Raw genomic sequence first — 26,872 nt, 5'->3', positions numbered from 1 at the left:
GATAGATCACAATCAAATCAGAATTCAAATAATGAAATCATAATATTTACATATCTAAATATTCTTTCCTATAATATCGGTAAATACCCACAATATGTATATTATTATATTATATATTCTATCTTAAAAATTAAAAAAAATACCTAGATCATTTATTTATTTTGTGTTTTTAATCAAGTATTTAAAGAAAAGATAAAAATTTTATTATATTTTTATATTGTATAAGAAAAAATATTAAAAAAATTAAAAAAAATTTTTAAAAAATAGTAGGCGGGTTGGCGGGCCAACCCATCAATCTACCATGGCGGGTTAGGGTTGGCTTTTAGCCAACCCGCCATTACATGAGGCCTTTTTAGCCTGCACCACCTAACCCTAACCCGTCACGGGCCAACTTGCAACCCGCAGGTTAACCCATATTACTAGCCCTACTTTAAATTAAGATACTGAAAACAAAAACAAGAAGATCTATCATTAAATCAATTGAGAAAACAATTTACAGGTCAGTTGTTTAACTGTAGTTGAATTGATAGTAAATCCGGTCCTTAATGTAAAACCTAATTGGAGAGTTGATATTAGTTCTATCTGTAATACATATTTTACATGTTTGTTAATTTTTTTCAAATTAACTATATTGATATTCTCTCAATAATAATCAAGTAAGGGAGGAAGGGAGAAAATTAAAAAAAAAAAATAAGTAAAGTGTTTTAGAAAAAACATATAATATTAACTAATTTATCTAACATTCTTAATCTACTCAAATTAGTTAATTAGATTTTACATTATGAACTAGAAGAGCGTAATTCATTAAAATACTAGTGTATAAAAATAGTTATATATAATTTTGAAAAGAGTAATATTTAAATTAAAATGGCATTAATCTACACAAGTAAATGTGACATTCATTTGTAATCATATGTAATCCAACAAAATAGAGATACTAAAACACAAATACGTCGGACTATTATTTTTTTTCCCTTTTTCTACCTCAAAGCACCGTTAGTTTAGCTTTTAGGCTTAATAGAGAGAGAGAGAGAGAGTGGGTGTGTGTATAAAATTCAACCCAATCTATTTTGTTCAAAATTCTTAATTAGATTAGCCAAGAGACTAAATCACTAATCTATTGATCTCACCATTCCACCCCAATTAGAGCATTTAGCTTTTTCAAATTTTGATGGGCTTTGATGTAAAATCATTGTTCAAACCTCTTTTTATAAGGCAATATGCCAATATTCATGATTATAACCAACACCTGAGACCAAGGAATGTAATTAGTGATGGGGTTTAAACCTGGCCCGCAAGACAATATTTGAAAAATAAATAATGAAATATTATTTAAACAACCAATTAAATTATATACTTTATCATTTTTTATTTTAATAGCAGATTTCCTAAATTCATTTTAATTTGTTATTAATGAAAACTTTATTAACGGAAATTTGTTAATAGATTGCTAGTGGCTTTTTTAGTTTTTTTTTTTCACATTTTCCAAAAAAAAAAGAAAATCATATCTGTTCAGCCCCATAATTATATTCCAATACAAATAAAGAAGACATATTAAGTAATAAACAACAACCAACTAAGAGCATCTCAAATTTAAAATCAGAAACAGAGAATGCAGAAAGAAATTATCATAATACAAAATATGCAACGTAAGCAATTTTTCAATAAAAATTGGAGTTAACATGTAAATATGTTCACGGAATATTCACAAATATGCACCTGACACTAAACATTATATTTGAGACAAAAATACACATGAACCTTTTAAATGAGCAAAAATATCACGACCATTAATCTAATCTAAGGTCTGTTACTTTTTCGGGTGGAACACATGATGTTATCCATTTGGTACTCCATTAAAAAAAGTTGATGTATTTTTGCATTCAAGTAAAGTTTATAATGCCGGGTGCATATTTGCAAATATTCCATGAGTGTATTTGGACTTTAACCCTACAAATTATTAATAAATAATCAAATAAATGTTTCACTCAGTAATAATAACACTAAAAAAACAATGGGTCCAATTGGATTAGCGATTGAAAAAATAGTTTATTATTAATTTAACTTTTAAAAAAATTAGATTGAGTAATGTAAATTGTATTTGGATTGGATTTTATAAAAGTTAGTTTGTAAAAGTTAATTTGTAAGAGTTAAATTTGATAAGAAGTTGTTTGGATTATGATTGAATAAAAGTAATTTAGTTTGTAAAATTACTAAAATAGATATGAGTTTTATTAGATGATGAAAAATAATAAAGAAATGAATTTACATAATACAATGAAATTAAATTAGTAAGTTTAGTTTGTAAAATTATCAAAATCAGTATAAGTTTTATTAAATAATAAAAAATGATTAAAAAATAAATTTACATAATACAATGAATTCTAATTGTTTTAATATAAAGAAGCAAAATTTTGTGACTGAAATATATTTTAAAACATTAGAGATATCATAAAATTTTTTGGTAAAAATAAAGTGAACTATTATGTCAATGGATAAAATAAATTAAAATTAAAATTTATGGTATTGTGACAAAGTTAAACGAAATAATATTACAAAATTCATTAACTAATAAGCTATGGACAATTTTGTCCTGACTATGTCACGAATGCGATTCATATGCGATAAAGACTGTGAGGTTACATTTGAAGACGATGCTTGACCAGTCTCAATGTGATCATCTTCCCCAACTATAGTACAATTTTCAGCTTCTAGGAAATAGTTGTTACAGCTCAAATTCTCCTTATAAGGTTATGAATTACTATTGTTGCACAAATCATGTGCACTTGTATTTGGAAGTTGTAACTATGTATATTTCGTAAGATTTGAAATATATTCTTCCAAACCCCAAATACTTTTTCTAGGGTTATGGTCTATTTTTGCCCCAGAAGATTTCACAAAGGTGTTATGAGTATCTGGAAGTTATTTTTAGAGCAATGTAATCTCGGAAGTGGTAAAAACATAGCAATATCGCCCTACACTAACAAATCTAAACAATCAATGTCTGCTAACCCAATCTATGTTGAGGTGGCTTTGCTACTTGAGATAATATGACACATATTATTCATATATCATGCCACATCATCACCATCATTATTCCTTACTGAAACACACTGAACATCATCTTCATCCTTGCCTAACTTGCATTGTTGATAGAAAAACAAAACCATTCATGACCTTAAAAAATCTGAAAAGAACTGATCTAGAAGGAAAAAAAACCCATACCCCTTCATTATCATCGAAATCCATGGATTCAAAAGCACTAAAAATTTAAAATTAATTTTTACATAAAAGTAAATCAAAAGCACCTTTTTTGCATCGGCTTACTGAAACTCATTTTTACATGGTCTCTAATCATCTACGGGCTCAAAAACAAAACATGTAAAATAGGATTGATTTAAAAGCATTGAGGGTGTGTTTGGGATGCTGTTTGGGCCCCCAAATGTGGACCCAACTGGAAAAGATGAAGGTATGGAAAAAAAGATGTTTGGGCCCATGTTTTGGGGATCTGACTTTTAGCCTTCAAATAGACTTCTGTAATAAGCTCCTTTAAGCTACTTTTTTCTAGTTGACAGAGCGTTCAATAATACCGTTAGAGCATTAATTGCATTTAAAACTTGTTACCTACCTTGACCCTTTCTTGTATGTATTTTCTCTCACCTAAGGGTAAAAAAAATGAGACACACTGTGGTCTTCTGCCATTTGAGATAAAATAGAATAGAGGTGTGCGACTACACCTCCCCAGCGTCTTCTACTGTCTCCCCACTGTGTCCCTGGCATCTTTTACTGTGTCCTCGCAGTCTTCCACTGTATCCTTATTTTGGTTCTTGTGTGGGAGTCGTTGCATTGTGGTCTTCATCTGTTTGTTGGTGTTGTTCGTTTGGTTGCTTCTTCTTCAATTTAGTTTGTTTGTTGTAAGCATTGGCCGTCATCTGTTTTGTCATCGCCGCCAGATCACCTCTGCTCCTGATCTATATTGGTGATGGTCTCCTTTGTTCACTTGCTAAGAGATCAATATTTTTTTGACCCAAATCTGCTCATTTTTCTGCTTCTTCTTGGTTGCTGCTGGGCTATATATTGCTGTTCTTGGTTGCTCATTTTTTGACCCCAATCTATGCTTCTTTCATGTTCTACTCTGGCTCTCTTCTTAGGTAGGTGAATTCCATTTCTCTGCGTCCTTCACTGCTTAGTTTTCGGTTCTTCTACCTCTAGGTAGCTTGGTTACACAGGCAAAAACCCCATCTACCATGTCCTTTCTTGTTTGATTTTTCCGACCATTCTCCCTTCCACATGTGTGTGTAATTGTGGTTTCCGGTTAGAAGATGAAATTTTTTTTTCAGGAATCTTCATTTTATATTTTGTTCGGCATTGCCCTGTCCTTGTCTCTGTTTTTTCCCCCTTAAATTAATAATAATGTCAATTTGCTTCTTGGCGACCATTGGTGTTATTTGTGAATGCAGTTGCTTAGTCTTTCTTTTTGCATGTTCCTTTTCATTTTGTATTGAAGAAAAGCTTCTTGTTGATCTGGTTCACCGTGAACTTCTAGCAGCATGGGCTTTTTAACAATAATGACTGATATGCCTGCATAGAGTAATCAATCAATTAGCTTCTCTTCATTTTGCTTGTTGAGAATGAAGATTACTTCAATTTCTTAATTAAGATGGTTTATTTTTCTCATCCATGTTGGCATAGATATTTTTGCATCGCCATTTTATCTAAATTCATATTTTCAGATGATTATCTTATTTTGGTGATTCAATCAAGCTTATTTCTTTTTGACCTTCATCAATCAACCTTCTTTCGGCCCATTTGATTAGATATCAACATATTGCTATCATTGGCCTATGTTTGTCGGTCATAAATTAGCTTATACTTCAAAGGTGCGCTCCTATCACTATTATTATTATTATTATTAATTATAAGTCATATTTGACTACTTCACCAAAATAAAAAAAGTTATGAAATAATTAATTTTTTTAAAAATAGTCAGTTCATAACTCATAAAGTTATAAGTTTCAATCTTCTTACCAATGTGAGGATTTTGTTGGTAGGAAATATGTAAAAACCTCTATAAGTGTTTTTTGAACCTGCAAGCATATTCTAATCCTTGTAAGTCCTCGTAATCTTACTCACCAAACATTTTATTCACAAAAATATAGATTTACTCATTCTAAACCGTGAATTACTTATTCCAAAAAATATGAAATTACTCCAAAAATATCTTACAGGGTGTATTAACTATATCTAGAAAAGGAGGTCCGTGATGATGTTCTTCCTTATCTTTTGTTTCATCGCTGTTGCCGAGTAATTTCTGCTCCTACTCTTTGAAACTTTGAGCAGTGTCGGATTTGGTTGCATTATAGTTGGTTTGAGACAGGAATCAAGTTTTGGCCAGTCTTCAAAGTCCTGATCATTATGTTTGTTTTTGTTGTTTCCTCTTTATTATGGTGTTTTATTGTTTTAATAATGGGGAAGCCTTTTATATGTGATCTTTTAACATAATTTGAGTAAAAATTGTCTTTTAATAAAAAATATATCTAGAAAGAGTTTTTAGAATGTAAATTATACCTAAAAATTTATATTAAAACTTAAAAGGAAGATGAAAATTTGGACGTATTTAGGGCCCAAGAAGTAACCAAAGTGGGGTGGTTAAAATATTATCATACTAAAAAATTAAACATTCCTAGGGCTTGAGTATTATCTTATTGGCCATTATGATATTTGAGTAGAGGTTATTTACGATTTAAAAAAAAATTAAATGATGACACCGTGCCTTGGTAGAGACAATCACAAAAAGAGGAGTTCAACATTTGTCATCATAAAATCATGCTATCATTTTTTTTTTAAATAATGAAAACATTATCATTCAACACATGCAAGGGAATTATGTTCTTTGAATGGAGAATAATAATAATAATAATAGTAATAATAATAGTAATAATAACAACATCTACAACAATAATAAGGCTTATATGATGACCCTATGTCATGGGAGAAAACCTGCCAAAGAAATGTCACGGGACGGGAGAGAAACAATCACTGAAAAAAGAATTCGTGTATTGTTTTTTAAAAAATGTCGGCCCAAATTCACGTGAAAATAAAGCAATAATTTAAAAATTAAATAGAGTCGGGTGCTGCCATGATATTTGATAGAAGAGGCGTAGGGCCCACTTTTAGAATGACAAGGAACATGGTACGATTTGTTGTGCAGGGCCTTTTGTTCCTCACCGTCAGATAATTAACAATGAAGGGTGTTTTAGTACTTTGAGAGATGCTAAGTATGTCGGCAAGTCTAATTTCAGTTTCAACAAGATAGGGTCTCATTAAAAATTTTTGAATCTCGTCAAAAAACTAAAATATTTTTTTATAGTTTTAAATAATATTATTTTGAAAAAAATAAAATTAAACAATGAAATGTTTAGTATTTATTTATAAAAAATGTTTTACATAAGAAAATTTGGAAATACTAGGAGCAAAAAAGTGACCATGCAAAATATAATATTTTATATTAACCCTAGTATATTGACAAGAACCTTGTGGTAATACGGACCTTTTTTGGTAATGGAAACATTGATTCTGATACTATTAAATTATTAATTTTTTTGAAGGAAAATTTTTTCTTATAGTTAAAAAATTAAAATCTTAATGTATTAGTAGATTTGAGCATCAAATCTGCCATAAAGATAATCTCATCATGTTATATCTTATAATCTCATTACTTAAATTCATACTAATAATTAATATAAACTTGTATTAAAAATCTAAATAATTTTTTTCAATATTCGATGGGACGGATGGAGTAATATGTTCTGTTTAATATAAATTTATATAAAAAAATCATACGTTTTAGTTTTTTTAAATAACATATGGAGTAAGAATGTGTGAAGTCGATGGATCACTTGGAGACATTTCAAAGAAAAGAAGAAGATAGATCATAAATTGATTGGAGCAATTACCAATTTGCTAACTTAAAGGGTTATTTTAGCCTTTTAATAACATTTAAAAATCCCTAATAAAGTGTCTTGCCCAATTATAGATCTGTTAAAATTGCAGGCTTTAATTTGAATTTTAATATTTCAAGAGAATTTAATTGAGATTCTCCTTTTTCTTTATTCATAAAAATATTTATAAAATGTTTTAATTTTTTTTGGTTAGTTTTCTATTTTATTTTTGGGAGAAAGACAATAAAATACTTGAAAATTGTTAAATGACAAATAAATGTGGGCCAATTTCAAAATTTTAATTTAGACACCTTATATTATTTTGAAATTTTCAAATCTTGCAAAATTATGCAAATGCCATTTACTATTTTTTTTTAAATATTGTTCCCTCAGCACCCTTAGTCGGTTTTTGGTTGTCAGAGCTTTGGCAACATGTCACTGAAACTCTGTGACTGGTCGTCAGAGCTCCGGTAACTACTATTTTTTATGTATTGACTACTCTTTTTTAGTTATCGACTATATTTGTTTTTAGAACTCCGATAACTACCCTTTTTTAGCTACTAACTACTCTAATACTATGATTGATTACTTTTATTTTTTAAAATTAGGTGACTATTCTTATTTAGTTATTGACTGTTTTAGTTTCTCTATTAACGACCTTTGTTTTAAAAATTCAAAAAATGCATTAAGTGTTATTGGACATTTAGTGACTACTTTTTGTTTAGTTATTTCTTACTATTGTGTAATTAATAGCTATACAAAAGTAGTCATCAGTACTTTAAAAGCAAAAGTAGTAAAATTAAAATAATAAAAAAAAAAATAAAAGTAATTACTAGGAGTAAGAGCAACATTGTCGTTTCACAATATTTTAAAATTATAAAATAGTATAAGAGGTCTCATTTGAAATTTTAAAATCCATCCACCCTAATTCGTTCTTTAGCATTTTTAAGGGTATTTTAGTATCTTTCTTCCCCCCAACTTTACTCTATTAATTACTTATTTTATTACTCAATATATTTATTATATTATTTTTTTAAGCACCATTCATTTTTTTAATTGAAAACAAAGCCATTCATTCATTTTCTTATCCTCTTTTAAAGTTTCTCCCCCATAAATAAGTATATTTTAAAGAAAAACTAACAATTTTATATATTTCTTATCCTTAATTAATTTTAAATAATATTTTTATTCATGTAATTTGATCAAATTTTTTTTTTCTAGAAAAAAAATGAAGGAAGCATATGGTTTACAAAATGAAGCAATATTACTTAAGAATTAACATAATGATTTATTTTTATCCTAAATATAAGATTTTAATTTATTTTCTCTTCTAAATTCATAACTTTTTTCGTAAATTTTTTTTAATTAATAGCACGTATTGGGAGGATTTTTTTTTATTGATGAAGTATTTTTCAATGTAAATAATTAACATAAATTTAAAAAAATCAACATATGTTTTTTATCGAATAATTAATTAACTAATTTTTTTAACATATGCAAATTAAATTTATATATTTAATAGATAGGATGGCTTGCAAATGAAGACTTTTAACAAATACTCCTATGTCACTTGCTATGCCTGCAAGTTTGCAACAAACTTACATTTTGTCAACCAAGGTATTAGAAAATTTTACTAAATAATTATGCAATTCTTTTTTTTAAAGTATTTTTTAAAAAAAATAAGGAAGTACTGTATTTAAGTGAGAGATAGAATTTTAATTTTAAATATATTAGTTAAAAATCATAAATAGTGCAATTGATTTTCGATTTGGTATAAATGCAGAAACTACTATAATATTGTTGACATTAAAGTCCTTCCCCCTTTTTTAACTAATCATTCTAATTTTCAAGACTTACACCAGTTTTCTCGACTTTTAGTCTGTCACTGAATGAAGTCACATTACCTTCAAACCAGCAATCATTTTATCGTCCCTTTCTTTTATTTTTTTTTGAACTCTCAAATTTCATAATAGTTGGCAAGCAAAATATTTCATAATCATGTCAATTTGTTAGTAGTTGACAAAGCTAAAAACCAACCAATCAAGGAATAATTTTCATCAACCAACCAACCAATCGACATAACAATGCTAAAATATCAACCAACTGAATAATATCTTCTTTTTTTTTAAATGAACCAACCGATTGACGCAACAAATTAACAAATGACAAAGATCAACAACCAATGGAGTAATAATTTCCAGAAATGAATCAACCTGATTGATGTAATTGGTACTTTCTTCCGAATGAGAATTGACATAAACCAATTAACTCTGAAGACTGTTTCAGACTGGCCACTTGAGAAGGACATTCCAATCAATCCATGCCATATAGATAGAGGAAAAGCAAAATATGTTGGTAATTATGACGAGTTCCCAATATTATAGTTCAAGCTTCTTCTTCTTCTCCTCTCTCTCTCTCTGTGTTTTTTTTTTTCCTTTTTTTTTTAATTTTCTTTCTGTTTTTTGGGGGATTAATCTGCGTGTAGTTCTATTTGTTGGTCTCCTTTATTTGTTGGGCCGAAGGTAGCTGTCAGCCTTAGTCGTTGGTTTAATTTGTAGGTTTTTTTTTTTGGACAAGGAAATCATTTTTATTGTTAAATTAAACCCTTCAAATTTTGGATTACGCATAGATAATAAGATAACCTGCGCAATTTTTGAAAGTTTGTGATATTGCGTTTATGCAAATAACTCCACACACAACTTAAAATTTGGAGAGATTATCTACAAATCAATTAAATTTTGTTAGGTTATATTGCCCACAAAAATAAGGTTTAAGGGAATATATAATTAAGTTTTGTCCCTTGTACATGATCCAAAATTTAAATTCATAGGAGTTTTGTGTAATTTAGTTCATCATCATTTACTACGATTTTTTCCGAAAAATTATTCTCATGTAAGTGGATCTTTATTCCCAGCATTTATGGGATAGAATAAACGTTGTTGCACTTTAAATTTTAGCTGTTTCCCCTATTTTTGGAAATTAGATTCGATGCTTATCTTCATACTTATATCTGAAATATTCAAATTAAAATTTAGATTGTCGTCTGTTTTATTATTTCCCATTTATCTCACCTTTTGCCCCTTTTTTCAATATTATTTATCAACAAGGTTGTCATAACAGTAATGGAATATAAATACAAGTGCTTGTAAGATATGGGTCACATTCTTATTAACTTTTCTTTGTAAACCAAATTCTTATGTTAACTGCACTATACTTTATTGCCTATTTATCTCACTTGCAGAGGCAGACAAGAAACCAAAAGGGAAAAAAAACAAAGAAAAACAAAATGCGCTGCCACAGATCTATATTACATAATATGATATTATAACTAACTAAATATTGATAATCTAAACTCACTTTTAGGCCAAATGAAGGGGGGAAAAATGAAAATAGAGAGGGAATGGTTCTAAAAGTGAATTTACAAAAATAGGACCCACCTCTTTATCTCTCCGTTTACTTCATGAATCACTCTGATCCAAATTCTCATCCCACTACCTTTTCTGTCAATTTATCCACCACATTGAGCCCATCCTGGGAGGCAATTACCACTGTGCACCTGCATTACCCAATAAGGAGCTGTTTAGCATTATTTTCTTTCAAGGATTTGAGAATTAATTTGAAAGATACTGAATAAAATTTTTTAAAAGTTGAGTTGTATGTATCCTAAGTAATACAAGAATGATCATTACTTATAGATGTTAAGCTCAAAATTTAAATAAATTTCTAATCACAATAACCATGCAGCAAAGGATCCCTGAAAAAATGTAAGTCACTTCGAAAATTATAATTTATATATTTTTTATTGAGTGAGTTAATTCCAAGGTTTTAAAAGCTGGATCAATTCATGACACTCGTTCAAGGGCTAATGACCAGACTGTGGTCGAATCAGTTATAATTAATTTAATATGTTTTTAATTTTATATATTAAATATTATACTAGAAGTGACATTTTATATAATGTTGTGTTTGTAAAGCAAATAATTCAACCATTCATTTCAACAGAGGCTATAATCTCTATTGGATTTTCTAGTAATGCTCCCCTCCCTACGTGGATCATTGTTATTTCCCTGCTTATTTATCTTATCGCTACCTCTTTTTGGCGAATCAGATTTTTATTTCGGACACACAAAATGGAATGCCTTTATTAGAATTAAAACAATAGATTTCATCGAATCTGAGAAACACCAGTAGTGTGTGACAAGCAACACCAGATCATGCACAAATGCCTATGTAACCGATGTAAGTCTTTCCAAAGGCATCAGCATTATTTAAGCCAGGATCTAACATTGTATATCTGACACTTAAAGCTAAAAAAAATTCAATTTAGTGGTACTAAAAGTATTCAATTTCATTCATGGAAAATGTGAAAAACTGTCATTGATTATAATCAAGTCATTTCGGTCAGCTTTTGTAGCTTGAGTTCATTACTATTTATGCAAACCATCTTCTACAAGAAGCAATGCTACAGCCTACAACTAAAAATATGCGATTAATTATTAATTTTTCACCATTTGAGATAAATATTAATTTGTCATTAATCATATTGCGGAAATCTTAGGAATATATAGGTTAGTTATCAGGTTCACTAGTTAGATCTTCTAATAATGCTCCCTCCCTATTGGTCAAGGAGCAATGCTACTGCCTGCAAGTAATCTCAAAACATACTATTAGGTATAAATTTGTCACCAGTTGAGATAATTATTAATTTAATCATATTGAGGCAATTTTAGAATTAGTTAGGTTAGTTATTAGTTAATAAGCTTGCTGTCCGAGGTAGGAAATGGTCCCATCATATAATTTTATTAGGATTGATAATTATTGTAGTAATGAGTAATCTAGTAGAATTAGCATATCTTATTTCAGCTGCTTATGGATAGGACTCTAGCTAGTCATTATCATAAACCCCTTTCTCATTGATCAATAATGTGAGATTTTTAAAACTTTGAAGAAGTTCTATGTGAATTTCCCATTGGTTCTACACTAACAAGGCTACTTGGAGAATTACATGGCTAGACTTCTTTTGCTTAATTTATCAAGTTGGCCATTGAAGTACGCCAGCGTTTTAATATGTTGTCTAATATTAGCATAATAATATTATCTCTTTTGCCATTTATTACGGCTTGAAGAAAACTGATGCTATGGCAAAATAATCACGGCACCTTTCAACTGAACTATAACAGTTTATTATGAGAAAATCACATGTGCGCCTCTTAAAAATCTTAAACCATATACCAAGTCAATCTTTTACTGCAAATAATTTTCAGTCTCACGTGAAATTAACAAAGGCTCATCACTCCATAATTGTGTCAATCACAAGAAGCTCAGGCAAAGGCTATAATTAGGACAAACGACTTAAAGAAAAAATTCATCCTGTGTTTCTAAATAATTTGCAGCAGATTCCAGAAGAAACACAAATAAGTGCGCAAGTTAGAAAATCTAAAAAGTATAGGAGGTCAAAGAAAACTAACGGAAATTTTGAAATGATTCCATGCCCTGCAACACCCTTAATTGTATCGAGGTTTTCTGCCACTTTAGCTGCAAATAGAAATTGAGACGAAAACGATCGACAACAGAGAAAACTGAGAAATGGAGTTTGAAACAGTCATCATGGCTAAGAATTTACCGAGGCTTTCAATTGGAGATGTAAAAATAACATCGAGCAAATTATGTCCTTCTTTGGTGACTAGTGGGAAGTCACCTCCAAGGGGCCCAGCTTGCCCTATAGATGGTCTTCTCCAGACCTTTGTTTACAGTGATAAACCATGAAGACAATCAGGACATGCAGGTGTTATAACAAAGCACCAGTGAATAAGCAGTAATATTCTTATGTGGAGATAAATCATAGTCAAAAGAATATAGATACACATTTCTTCACATGGGAAGTTGAATATATCATCAAATAGTACAAGTAGGGGGTTTCCTTGATTTTTTCCGTCATATTGTATAACTTCTGTAACTGCATAGTCCTTCATGAAACTAATTAACAAATCACACCCTAAACCCTAAACCCTATATACAAAAGCAAATAGATTCCTTGGAAACAAATTCTGGTGATTTTTAAGTCCATAACTTTTTATGAAGTCAGGAAAGCTAGAAATAAGACATAACATTCTTAATCTCCAGATCACAGAAAAATCAATAGCACTTCCCATTATGTGTGAGACAAAACTTATGAAATGTTTGTATGTCTAGCAAACCTCAGCATCGCCCAAGAACATATCATCAATCTCTTCAGCAGTTTCCAACCAGTCTAACTAGGAAAAGATAAAAATATATTATTACTAATGTATACGCGGGAAAATATCATTGACACAAAAATTTGCACATCCACTTACAGACTGAACTAAAACAGGAATAGAACCCTCCAGACCACCTTTGTACTGGTTTTCTTCAATAATGAATGCAAGTTTATTGGAAGCATTTAGTATGGACTGAAACAAAAGGAAAATCAAAATTTCAATTGCCAAAAATGAACATTCATCTAGACAAAATCAAGAAGAAACACCAGGGAAAAAAAAAAAAAGCAAGTTATAGCAACCCACCTTCTTTTCTAGTACAGATTCCTCACCATGCAATTTACGGCGTCCAATGACAGCAATTAGTGATCCTTCTTCTATAACATCAGCATCATCAAATGCAAAATCAATCTGCACACAGAGAAAGTATGCATGAAGCAATACTAAGTTTTCAGCATAAAATAGCACAGAATTACTAATCCACTTAACTTTTTAGGTCATCAACACCATAGTCTAGAATTAGTCTAATGTTCTTCTTGACTTAACATCCATTGTTTCAAAAGAGGTTTCAAGAAATGCATTTAATTCGGACACTTCTATGTTGGCAAAGGCTTCACAAAGGAATGCTTACACGTCATAAAGCCCTGCTAAAGTTTCTAGCATATGTTCAGCCTTATTAAACAAGACATACTCGCAAAACAAAAGTGGAAAATGTATAAGAGGAGAGTCATTTGTGCACACTTGAGAACCCTCTTGGTAGCTATCCAGTGGAATTCCTGCCTTCGCTGCCTCACTTGCACTTGCGACAGACCTGCACAGAGCAAAGCATCTATCTCACCTGATTCGGTGGAAATTAAATGTTAAGGAATCATTTGAATAACTTATAAGCAGCTTTTCAATTGTGATTTGTGGAATATGAGATAAGTATGTGAGAGGAGTTTTGTTCCAGTTTACGTGAAACATATTTACAAGTGCTTGTATAGGTGATGCCAAACAAGCACCAAGTTACTAATTGGAAGTAGTACGGCATATCAGAGCAATAGTGATCCAAACTTGTCATAAGCTTTGTCTAAAACAATAAGAATTCAAAGGAAAGAAGCGTGAAAAAGGCCGAGAAACACAAAGTTGAAATTGGCATATGTATGATATTAAAACGTCAATTATAGTTCTACAAGGGTGTTAAACTCACATAGGGATCCCTACTACATCCTTTAAAGCACCAGTATGAAGTTGCCGGCCCAAATGCCTAATGGCCAAACCAGAAGCCTGACCAGACCCCAATCCTACAATCATGCCACTTTTTACGTATGTATCCACCTAGTAATGAAGAACATATCACTAATCAATTCATAGAAATGAGCAATTAAAGAGAAGAATAGTAAGAGGCCAATATCATTTCAATACTTCACTATTTAGTTAAATATAAGCAGCGCAAGTGTTTAAGATTTAACCGACAAAAAGGGAATTTCATCCATAACAAAAATAACTGTCATCAAATAGTGCTTTAACCAACAAGGGGAACACATCGCCCAAAATAAAATGTGAGCCATTGTCCGCTTCTGTTAATGCAAATGCTGAGAAAAACACCATTTGTACAGAGATTTTAGGAGTTAATGCTGAACTGAAAATCATACAGTGTATTGAGCTGCTTGGGACAGAGAGGAACTGTCGTCGAGACAAGAGCGAGGGATGATCCTCAGAAAATTGGACCTCCTTTTGTTTCTGTCACCCCATGGAGGAATATGCGAATGAGTGAGGGCAGAGAAAAACGATGAAGATGAAGCTACTAAAGCCATTGCCGTTCACTTCATATCCTCGCGATTTCTGAACTTGTGGATAAAGGCATTACTCCCTAGTCTCAAGTCTCAACTCTCAACGGACCGTATAGGCGTTCGGTTTCTCCCGTGGTCGCTTTTGCGCAGTCAAAACGAGTTGCGAAATCGTAACTGTCAATTTGATCCAACGGTAGAAAACAATTCAGTTAATAAAACGACGCCTGCAGTGTCGTACCACTCGTTCCAATGCACTGGGCCGGGAACCTGGTTTTTTTACTTTTAGGAAAAACTAATTTGAAAATTCTTATAATTTTCTTTTATTTTGGATCAGGTCCCTCAATTTTTTTTTCTTTTTATTAAATCTTTTAACTTTCTACTGTTAAATCTGTCACTCGCTGTTAAATTCAACTCACACTGTCAAAAATTTTCGTTAGATTTACCAAGCTGTCCCCTCTCTCTTTTGCTCATTGCTCAACATCTATCGTTCCCTTCCCCACACTTCTCGCACATGCAAATGGCACTGTTCATTTCCCACCTCCCTATGACATTTTCCATTGGCATCTGGGAAAATTACTGTAGAGTCCCACAGAAGAGAATTTACTACTGAAAGGTCCCATGAAATCATAAAATGTATATGAGGTCCCAAGGGACTTTATGGCAAAAAATTTCAAACGTGCAATTACTTTCTTGCCCTTCTGATTAAAGAAAGAAACTGAAGCACACGATTGAGAGAAAAACTCCTATCGATTGTCATCTTCATGAAATCCGCCGCCGTCTCGTTTGTGTCCATCCTTGTGTGCTCCGACAGCTTCAATCTCCGGCGAGGTCTGTCAGTGTCTGCTCGGTACATTGTCGCTCACTGCTCCGCACTCCGTCGGTCTCTGGTCCGCACTCAGTCGGTCTCTAGTTGGACGCCTCTAATCTCGTACACGGTCCGTCGGTCGCTGGTTCGCACCCCACTACCAGCGAGCCTCGTGGGTTCCATCATCGATGACCTTCGCACCCCACCGCCGGCGAGCCTCTCTCTCTTGGTATATCATATTGATATTATCTATTACTGGTATATTTAGGTGAGGTGCTTCTCAGTTTCAGAGCAACAGTTGGCTATTGTGTAAGTTGTATTATTTAAATTTTGAAGTAATGTTGGCTATTGTTAATTGTTGTGCATAAGTTGTTATTACAGTGATCGAAGGTTGTCATTAACGATCCCATGACCTGTCCTGTTATGTAGGATGGAAGACTTGTGTAAGTTGTATTATTTAAATTTCGAAGTAATGTTGGCTATTGTCAATTGTTGTGCATAAGTTGTTATTACAGTGATCAAAGGTTGTCATTAACGACCCCATGACCTGTCCTGTTATTGTAGGATGGAAGACTTGTGTAAGTTGTATAATTTAAATTTCGAAGTAATGTTGGCTATTGTCAATTATTGTGCATAAGTTGTTATTACAATGATCGAAGGTTGTCATTAACAACCCCATGACCTGTCCTGTTATGTAGGATGGAAGACTTGTTCGAAGGTTCAGATGCATTGTCCATGTCTCCACCTAATGTGTTTAGTGAAGACCCACTATCATTGCCATGTGGTTCAGAAATGATGCCAACCCCAATTTCGGAAAGGAATTCAACAAAGTGAAAGGGTCTGGTTATTGGAGAAGAATAAATTTTTCCTAATGCAGTAGCCCTTAGACAAGCACTATATAGGTACAGCATTGCTGATAAGTTTTCATACAAATTTGTTTGGCCCATTGCGAAGGTTGTTAGCCACTTCTCTTCAGGTTGTCAACACCCACTGTTGAGGTTGTAAATGAATTGCTGTAGTAAAAATCTACTGTAATCCTATTGGGTTCAATTAAAGCTGTTAATAACTTTAAAATGCTCTTAATTTTTTTTAAGGTCGTTATATATGCTGATAATACAATCTATTTAGAAGCTGTGGCATCCCACAGAGTGATTTGTCAGGGACACTGCCCAGGTTGTTAACCACTTGTCTTCGGGTTGTCAACAATCCCCGTTGAGGTTGTAAATGGATGTAGCAGAGATGATTGTGATATATGCCTATCATGTCATCATGGTTACCATTTGTTTATCCAGTTTTATTTAGTCTGCATTTGTGGACATGATCCGTGTGTGGAACGAAGAATTTTCTGTTTTGTCAAAACACATGAATGTCATTACAAAAACTTCATAATTAGTAAATGATGTCAATACACATTAACATATCTTAACATCTAGCTATTACTACATGGTCAAATAAAGAAACAAAATCTGAACTTTACATTCAGCTGTCAAATAAAAAAAACTAAATACAATCTATGCTCATCGTTTATTTCTTCTTCTTGCTTTGGGAGTTTCCTCGTAGCAAAGACAGCACTTGATCACCATGCAGGTTGTTCTGATAAGTTACAAGCCACCACAAGCATCCAACCTTCAAGTCATGGATTTCTTGAGGGGATTACAAGCATCCAACATGCAAAGCATACAGTTACAACCTACACATCAGACAATCACAACCTACATTTGTGACATTCACAACATACACAGCAGCCAATGACAATCCACGCTAAACCGAATGACAACAAGAACAGCAGGAAATTACAACCTATACATAAGCAAGCGACAAACTAACAGAGGCTAATGACAACCTGCACACAAGACAATAACAACCTTCACACCAACTAATCACAACACACAAATAAGCAGTTGACAGCGTACATACTAGTGAATGACAACATAGAGTAGTAAATGACAACATACAGGATAGTAAATGACAAGATACAGAGTAACCAATTACAACATATAAAGAATAGTATATTCCCACTGAGGGAGTTACTTGATATAACCCTAGAAAATACAGGAATATGATGAATGAATGAGATTTGTCCATCCTTATAACAACATAAATTGGATGAAATGAACCAGAAACTACATTAAAATACTGCACTCACGAACTTCTAAGCTGTGATAGGTTTCCTAGTTCATTTGGAATCGCTCCACTTAGGTAATTGCAACTTATGCACAACAATTGACAATAACTAACATTACTTCAAAATTTCAATAATACAACTTACAGAAATCTTCCATCCTACATAACATGACAGGTCATGGGGTCGTTAATAACAACCTTCGATCACTGTAATAACAACTTATGCACAACAATTGACAATAGCCAACATTACTTCGAAATTTAAATTATACAACTTACACAAGTCTTCCATCCTACATAACAGGACAGGTCATGGGGTCATTAATGACAACCTTCGATCACTGTAATAACAACTTATGCACAACAATTGACAATAGCCAACATTACTTCGAAATTTAAATAATACAACTTACATAAGTCTTCCATCCTACATAACAGGACAGGTCATGGGGTCGTTAATGACAACCTTCGATCACTGTAATAACAACTTATGCACAACAATTGACAATAGCCAACATTATTTCGAAATTTAAATAATACAACTTACACAATAGCCAACTGTTGCTCTGAAACTGAGAAGCGCCTCACCTAAATATACCAGTAATAGATAATATCAATATGATATACCAAGAGAGAGAGGCTCACCGGCGGTGGGGTGTGAAGGTCATCGATGATGGAACCCACGAGGCTCACTGGTAGTGGGGTGCGAACCAATGACCGACGGACCGTGCACGAGATTGGAGGCATCCAACTAGAGACCGACTGAGTGTGGACCAGAGACCGATGGAGTGCGGAGCAGCGAGCGACAATGTACCGAGCAGACACTGACAGACCTCGCCGGAGATTGAAGCTGTCGGAGCACACAAGGATGGACACAAACGAGACGGCGGCGGATTTCATGAAGATGACAATCGATAGGAGTTTTTCTCTCAATCGTGTGCTTCAGTTTCTTTCTTTAATCAGAAGGGCAAGAAAGTAATTGCACGTTTGAAATTTTTTGCCATAAAGTCCCTTGGGACCTCATATACATTTTATGATTTCATGGGACCTTTCAGTAGTAAATTCTCTTCTGTGGGACTCTACAGTAATTTTCCCTTGGCATCTTCCCTCCACAGCCGAAAGGCCAAAGCCAACTATGCTTCTGCTCTGGTTGCTGCAACCTCATCACTCTAGTGTTCTCAATGATATGACAACCTTCGATCATTATCATTTGCCTTTGCCACGATCCTATCGTGATTCGCCTAACTATATTTAGATGGAAATCAAATTATGATTTCAAAAGTACTTTTACAGTTTATAAAGTAAATATATGGAGGAGTTTGTCTCGTTTTACGAAAAAATACTTTTTAAAAGTACTTTTAAGGGTTGTCAAACGCTTCTTTTAAATGGGGCAGGATAAGCACTTTTGTTGATTAAAAGTGATATTGCAAGGATGAACAATATAATTAGCCCATCCAATTAAATGGGGGAGAATTTCCTAAAAAAGCACAAGAAAGATAGGAAAAGCACAAGCATTATGTATTTGATTAAATACGTAATGGTTGGGGGCATTTTATCAAAAGTTTGAGAGTATAAACGTTAGTGAGTTAGTTAGTAATAGAACACGTAACTCAAAAGGATATCACATATAGAGCTTATGAAGATGGAGACAAATAAGAACCTTCATTGTCCAAGGAGGTATCATAAGCATGGGTTTTATCATAGAAACAAATTTGGCCAAAAGGTAATATATCTCTTTACATTGCCTCTCCATTGATTCTCATGGATGGCCTTCTCAGTTAAGATAGTCATATGAGCACGGCCCCCACATGGTTAGTTTAAGAAACTTATGCTTATGCAAAACCTAGTTTTTATCTTCAACATGAGATAACCACTTTTATTAATAGAATACTCTGTTTGGCTCTGTCTCCAACAGAAAACAAGGTCACCATCAGGAATAGGTGATGAGTGCATAACTAGCTCTAGTGGCTCTCACTCAAAATTTCAATGGCAACCCGATGGTTCTCACTTAAGGGTGATGAGTGCATAATCGGCAAGCCATGAGTTCGATAAGAAACAGTTCTCACTCTGAACCTTACTGATATATATATATATAGACAGAGAGAGTGAGTAAGTGAGCATCGTCGTCAAAAGTGGAGAGCTTGGGTTGGAGAGGGTATAGGTGACTTTATGACTACGGGAAGGGAAGGTGGTATGGAGAGATTGGTAGGAATGGTGAGCCACTTATATGTCGAGAGAGTGGTGGGGATGAAATGGAGTCAATGTTGAGCAATGGTGAAAGAGAGAGGGAGCTTCAAAGCGGTTAACAAAAATTTCTAACAATCTCAGTTTATATTTAACAGGAAGAACTCATGGATGCAACAGGAAAAAGTCAAAGGACTTAGTAAAAAAATTGAGGGACCTGATTCAAATTAAAGAAAACTATAAAGACCTTCCAATAATTTTCCCTTTTTTTTTCCTCTTGAGTTTCATCTTTATATAATTTCATTCTTATAGTTTCATCAGTTAGTCACAACTCAGTCCTTAGAGCCCATTTGGTATGCTAAAAATCTTGTGATGGAAAAGAAAAATGTTAATTTTCCATCGATTGTGTGCGTTTGGTTGTAACATTTTCCTGAAACCCATTTTTCGGCAATGATAGGTTTTTCAGTATATAATAAAAGATGATTTCCTACCAATTTTAGTGGGAATCGATATTCCATCACATGTGGGAAAATGCTATTACCCTTGAAATTTGAATAAAATGTTGGGCATCTATTCTGTGAGCTTCATGAAAAGCATGGAAGCTGGTTATATCCCTTTTGAACTTCTCTCTCCATTGAATCTTTCCTTCCCCTAATTTCACTTCCATGTCCTTTTTAAGTTTATAGCACTACTTTTCCTGTGCATATCCATATCAACATTACTGGGTTTATTTATGTATTCATAAATCAAATTTGGCAATCAAGTGTATATAAACTGACAATTGCACTTGTATTTGATATTTAATCTCTCCCTGCTAGATTTGTCTTTAAATAGAAAAGTATAGTCTCATTTAAATAATTTGGCAACTAAAAGTATAGTCTCATTTAATGTGGATTAGCCTCCAACAAAAAAAATCTCAATCATACATTGGACTTTTGTATCTCTGCTTTCAACACAAGAATCTATAATTGCTTAACTTATCCTATGTTCTAATAACACAGTGTACAACCATCTGCCTTGTTTTTGGTTAAGAAAAACAGAGGTAAGCAGAGAATGTTAAACAAGAATTTGGTGGAGCAAATTTGAATTTGATGGAATTATATATGAATATTTTTCTACATAAAATTCAAATTTGCTTGTGTAATGATCAAATTATATGTTGCACAAAATACATATTTGTTTGAGCAAATTTGAATGTGATGTAAGAAAATTCAAATTCCATAAAGTATAGAAGACATCAAAAGGCATGAAGAGTAGAGATCTCAAATAATACCAAAAGAATCATCAAGATAAAGTTAGTGGCAAAACTGTCAATAACATGAAAGATTATTTATCTACATGTATGTATGTATGTATGTATGTAATAATTAGAATTGGATAATAATTTATGAAATAGTTAGTAAGCATTGTATGGTTGACTGTGAGCTATTTTGGAAAGGTAGGAAGTATGGTACACCTGCTATTCATAGAGGTATAATTGATCTTGAAAATGCTTTGAAAAGTTTATGGAATTTTCTTCTTTTTTAGAAGATAATTTGTAAAATGTATAAACTTTTATGGTTGAAATGTTAATGAAAAGTCTTAGTGACTTAGCATGTGCTGTTTTTTTAATGCACTTTTGAATATACGAAATTGATTAGGGGAATGTAACAAAAGCACCATTGTTTAATACATAACTTATGAACACTCTTTACTATCAAGAACAATTATTAATTAGTAACAAAATTTCAAGCCAAACTTTCTCACTCAACAATAATTACTAATTAAAACCTTAACTCCCATTTTGAAACTTCACTACAGTCTCATAAGTGTAAAACAAAATTAACTTTTAAAGAAAAAAGACATTGTTGCCAATGAAATTTTTTGCATCTAAAACTTAAAAAGAAAAAGATTCAATAGATGTTGTTAGTGAAATTGTTCTTCTAAACCAGAAAATACATAATCAAAGTCACAATTTTTTCCACATAAAGCTTAATAACAGATTACGTAATGTTACTTTACCAGAACATAAGAGGTACCCATAGATGAATAATTAATCTTGCAAGAATATAATTACAAGAGAAGAGCAAAGAATCCAAAATAATAATCTCAATGCATGCACGCACACATATAACTTGTTTTTAGAGCTATGTCTATGAAATAGCTCCTATTGTTTCATGAGATGACCCACTTAGTAATCTCAAAATCTGTTCTAGAAACGTGTATCTCCATATTATTGGATATGTTGGAGGTCTTGTAACAAAAATGCGTTCTTTCATCTCAAAATTTGACTCCTCTTAACAAAGAGTTAAAAAGGGTTATGTATAATATTTGAAAATGTCATTTTTAGCTATGGATTTGACAGTCCATATATAATGTAAAACAGATCACGAGGGCTTTTAATGAAATAGTAGGAATTTATCATATATTCAATTGGGTAGAGATATTTAAAATTTAGTTACTACTTGGAATCAATATGGATGGAAGGTTGCTCTTTGCATAGCATTGCTACTAAGTGACTTGAAGATTGACAAAAGAGGTGGGTTTGCCTTCAACACAGCTTTTTGGATAAAAGGGCTTGTAACATTCAGTGAAAGGATCACTGATTTGAATAAGACAAATCAATGTTCATAGAATTTTGATAAATGATAATGGTAAGTGATAATTATGTTCAGCTTAGCAACTTTTGACTCTAATAATGGTGAATGGCCAACAATGCATGACAACATACTTTTGACTCATAAGACATTTTGATTTGGGGTATTTTGTTAGTTATTTTGGTGACACAAAGTAGTTTGTGTACAAGAAATTTTTGACATGTCAATTTTATAGAATCATTTATTGTGATTATGGAAATTAGGAACTCCTGAAGCAATTTAAGTAAATTTACAACAAAAATACAATGATTCACAACACAAGTAAGTAACTTTACAACTAAACAAATGTGTTCACAATTAAATTAAGCACATTTACAACTAGAATATAGAAATTTACAGAAAACATTAGGAGATATGACACAGGTATTTGATGCAGCTTATCGTTAGGCTCTCAAAACAATACTAAGCTAACTACATTATAGGGTAACTAACCTAGGTGTTGATCTCTTTGAGGAACCGGTTGCCAACTACTAACTAATTAGGTGTTAATCACAAATTAACCAAGGGAAGTGACATAATTGATTTAACTAATCTAAACTAGGAATTGGTAACTATTGTTTATGATTTTCTGGTTTTATTATGGAATGGATGATGAATGTAGTGAATCTCCTTAATAATTGACTTAGTTACACTTCCTTGTTTCACTTGTGTTAACTTCAATTGCATCTCACTAAACCAAAACTCTTAATATCTAATTAACATTGTTGGCTACCTAACTGGTTAATTAGATAAAGTGCTTTAGGACTTAGCTCATATTAGATTCATAGAGGCCCTTTAACTCTCGACCAAATCTAGACACCTAGCACATTCAATTGGAAGCTTCAAGAACATGAACAATCAATCACAATAGACAGAAGGACTATAAAGCAATTGAATATTCATTGAAGGTAAATCTAATACAAGTAATCAGAATCCAAATTAGGCATACTAGCACCAATTCTCAATATATACATCAATTGAACCACAATTAACATACATATAGAGTAGAAACTAAAATCAAAAACACAATTAAGCTTCCTTTAGGCTCTAGAAACTCAGAGTAGCTTCATCAATCATCAAAGAATGGATGAATTCAGCTTCTCATGACTGGAAAATAGCTACACCAAGCTCCTGGATCTCCATTGGTCATTGATTGCTAAACTAATGGCAGAAATAGCTCAGATCATGGAAGAGGAGAAGATTAATAGGTAGGAATGGATGGAATGGGGTTAGAAATGGTGTGGAATGGTAGATGGGATGAAAATGGAGGTGGGGAGGACAGAGAGAACAAGATCTGGGTGAAACTGCAATGAAAACCTGGATCTGAATCTTCCCCCCGATTGAACACGCGCTGTAACACCTTATGTTTATACCAATTAACTTGCCTTGCGGAAGCATTTGGAATCACTTTTGAAGACTACAAGTTATGAAAAATCAAGTTTAAAAATTTTCTTTTACGAATTACTATTCATTATAACCCAAAAATGTGGCAAACTTCGAAAATTCATAACTAATTGTAGAAAAATCAAAATCGAGTGATTCCAAGTTCTGTGGAAAACTCTTTGGATAAAATTTTGAGAGAAAATAGTTTCTAGACTAACTGTCTTAAAATTCAAGCCCAATTTTTCTTGAAAAAGTTACTGTTCATATGGTCATTTTTCCATTTTCCACTTATTTTAGCCCAACTTTGGAAGGGCATAACTTCTTGTGTGGTTATTAGATTTAGGTGAACCAACTCTCATCTTAAAGAGAAAAATCCATCTATTTGCTCACTGAATCTCATGGCTATACTCACTCGATTGCTTAATTTGACTTTGGTCAAAGTTTAGGTCTATATGTTGACTTTTATCCCCCTTGGAAGGATAAATTGTTTTACTTGACCAATTACTTGCATACTAATTCTCCTACCATATAATCATGCATATTGGACAACACTAGCATGCTTTCACATATTAACACATAAGCTAGCATATATCCATAACTTAAAACCTTAAAGCATACTCTTAATTACATTTATCCAACATAAGGTTTTTCTTCATTCTTCTTCTTCTTCTTGAGGCAAACTTAACTCTCCACTATAGCTACTTATTTTCCTTTGCTCTTGGAGGTTGAAGGACCTAGGGTTTGTTAAGTACGGGGGTAAGATTCTTGGAAAATCTTAGTAGCACATTGCATACATTACTATGGTTACACATCACAATGTAATTCAAGCTACATGCATACATACATACTTGAGTATTATGTACTTGCCATGAAAAAACATAACATCATAACATAACATATCATCTCAACCTTGCATAAACCAAGGTATACATGCATGGAGGCATCATGGCATGACATCATAACACATAGCAATGAACATACAATGTATACTAACTCTAACAAGTAATGGAATGCAAAAGCTACCTTGTTGGCTTTCCTTCCTCTTGAACTCTTTTCTCTTGATCAGATCTTTGCCCCTTTGTTGTGTATAGCCTATTAGGAAACCAATGACACAACATTAAGTATTACTTCAACTCCATAACTTAACATAACCCCTTTTTTCTTGACTTTTAGGGTTTATTTTCCTAGCTTTGATTCTTGAACTTTCTTGGGCCCTTCCTATATAATTTTTCATGTAGAATCCATTTATCATATTATTTTTATGAAAATCCAATCCCTTCCCATTAAACTTGACTTGGTCGAACCATAAGGATAAATAGGTTCAAAATTTTCACTTCAATTTTTAATGCTTCCAACATCCCTTTCTTGGTATATACCTACACTAAATCATCATTTAAACTCATTGGAAGCATCAAATTGAATTAAAACATCTTCCATTCTACATTTCTCAATTTGGCCGAACCATATATATAATTATAGGGAAAAGGATTCTCAACAAAACTAACATGTAATCACTTAATCCTTAACCTCTAACCATGCTTAATCTTAACCATACTTCATCTAAACCATTCCCTATCATTTTGATAAAATTTGGGCAGCACTTCCCCTTAGGAAAATGACTTTCCATCATCGTTAAAATAGCACAAAACCCACATATCATTATTATACTTGAAATAGGAGAGTTGTAGAAGATTACATTGCTTCCAAATGACTTTCTCTCACTAGAAATCTTCTCTTTCTCTCTCTAAACGAAAATTTGCAAGAGGTTTCCTACTTGAAAGGCTTCACACAAAATGAACATGTGGGAGGGGGTATTTATAGGCTTCCTTTTTCATTAATTCCACATTTGCCCTTCTTGCATAAGACTTAATCTTAGCCCTCCAATTTTTACCTCTTTCCACATGTACAAATCTTAGGCTATGTGGCTTAATATGTTGACACTTGGATGGTGAGTCATTAGGGCTTATGTCATCTTTCTTATCCATTAAGATTAATTAGGCTTTAATCAAGGTTAACTCTCTTAATTCCTTGATTAACTTGGCTAATTACCCTTCTAGAAATTTTTGACTTTTCAAAGATAGATGGTTAAATCCTAGCCATCTAATGAACCATGTTTGCCACGTGTCACGATCCTACGGAAGATGACTTAACCATAATCATTTTACTTATCTCTAATTAAATTTTAATCTAACTTGATTTAATATTTTCTTTTCCTTTTTCTTTTTATTTCCTTTTTCCTTTTCTTGGCCAATTTGGGCGTGACATGTGTCCTTGACATTCTGTCAGAAATTTTACTACCCTGGTTGTCCTGACAGTCTACTGAATCGTAATATAATATTGGTTTATTTTATCTGATAGCTGAAAAATTCTAGTATCTCATAATTCTTATATCAGATCACCATTAATTATATCTCAGTAAAGGGAACTTTCTTGATTAATTTCATAGTATTTCTCCCCATATAACTCTTTAAATTGCCGTTTCCGTAAAAATAGACAATCTACCGATATTAATTTAGCTTTAAATTCAATTAAAGATAACCTCCTCATCATTTAGGGTTGGAAATGATTTTATAAATCTCCATAATTCCTAAATGAATTTCCTTTAACTTTTCATAATTTTCTAAGATCTCTAGGTATTTTTAATAATTGATATTGGCTAATAAAAGGCACATATATGGCGCCACCTTAGAGGAGCAGAGGGAAAAAATAGTCAACACTATTGACAATTAGTCAACCTTATTGAGTCATATAGTAGAAATTTTGCTCTACTGGGTAGATAGGAAATTGTCTAACACTTACCCGTATTGCATTC

General features: G+C 32.5%; 2 protein-coding genes across 4 annotated transcripts; both read right to left on the bottom strand.

Moving 5' to 3' along the window:
* Positions 1-10,106: 10,106 nt before the first annotated feature.
* LOC114750126 (probable ribose-5-phosphate isomerase 4, chloroplastic) lies at positions 10,107-13,989 on the bottom strand. 3 transcript variants are annotated; one of them, XM_028938666.1, is made up of 7 exons: positions 13,919-13,989; positions 13,484-13,588; positions 13,277-13,372; positions 13,139-13,195; positions 12,565-12,682; positions 12,410-12,476; positions 10,107-10,497 (listed from the first exon to the last, which is right to left on the bottom strand). In XM_028938666.1, exons 4-7 carry the CDS (start codon positions 13,157-13,159, stop codon positions 10,425-10,427), a joined length of 279 nt encoding a protein of 92 aa, XP_028794499.1. In that variant the 5' UTR covers positions 13,160-13,195; positions 13,277-13,372; positions 13,484-13,588; positions 13,919-13,989; the 3' UTR covers positions 10,107-10,424. The 3 variants fall into 3 exon arrangements, with proteins under 3 accessions (XP_028794499.1, XP_028794497.1, XP_028794498.1); XM_028938664.1 differs by having other exon boundaries at positions 13,869-13,921; XM_028938665.1 differs by lacking the exons at positions 13,484-13,588; positions 13,919-13,989 and having other exon boundaries at positions 13,139-13,191; positions 13,277-13,358.
* LOC114750125 (probable ribose-5-phosphate isomerase 4, chloroplastic) lies at positions 13,990-15,022 on the bottom strand. The gene is made up of 2 exons (XM_028938663.1): positions 14,812-15,022; positions 13,990-14,494 (listed from the first exon to the last, which is right to left on the bottom strand). Exons 1-2 carry the CDS (start codon positions 14,971-14,973, stop codon positions 14,363-14,365), a joined length of 294 nt encoding a protein of 97 aa, XP_028794496.1. The 5' UTR covers positions 14,974-15,022; the 3' UTR covers positions 13,990-14,362.
* Between the last annotated feature and the right edge of the window lie 11,850 nt (positions 15,023-26,872).

This window comes from Neltuma alba, unplaced genomic scaffold, assembly GCF_004799145.2.
Source record: "Neltuma alba isolate B1F8T4 unplaced genomic scaffold, ASM479914v2 tig00006331_pilon, whole genome shotgun sequence".
NCBI lineage: Eukaryota > Viridiplantae > Streptophyta > Magnoliopsida > Fabales > Fabaceae > Neltuma > Neltuma alba.
Note: the sequence above shows the minus strand (reverse complement) of the source record. Positions and strands in the feature narration are given on the sequence as shown.

Bases quoted from the DNA above. Each gene is read 5' to 3' on its own strand.
- LOC114750125 (XM_028938663.1), bottom strand. From the start codon at position 14,973: ATGGCTTTAGTAGCTTCATCTTCATCGTTTTTCTCTGCCCTCACTCAT. The intron at 14,495-14,811 runs GTATGATTTTCA...CTTCATTACTAG, and splicing joins CCCAAGCAGCTCAATACACT to GTGGATACATACGTAAAAAG.
- LOC114750126 (XM_028938666.1), bottom strand. From the start codon at position 13,159: ATGTTCTTGGGCGATGCTGAG. The intron at 12,477-12,564 runs GTAAATTCTTAG...TTCTATTTGCAG, and splicing joins ATCTCCAATTGAAAGCCTCG to CTAAAGTGGCAGAAAACCTC. The intron at 10,498-12,409 runs GTTAGTTTTCTT...TGGGTAATGCAG, and splicing joins GGAATCATTTCAAAATTTCC to GTGCACAGTGGTAATTGCCT.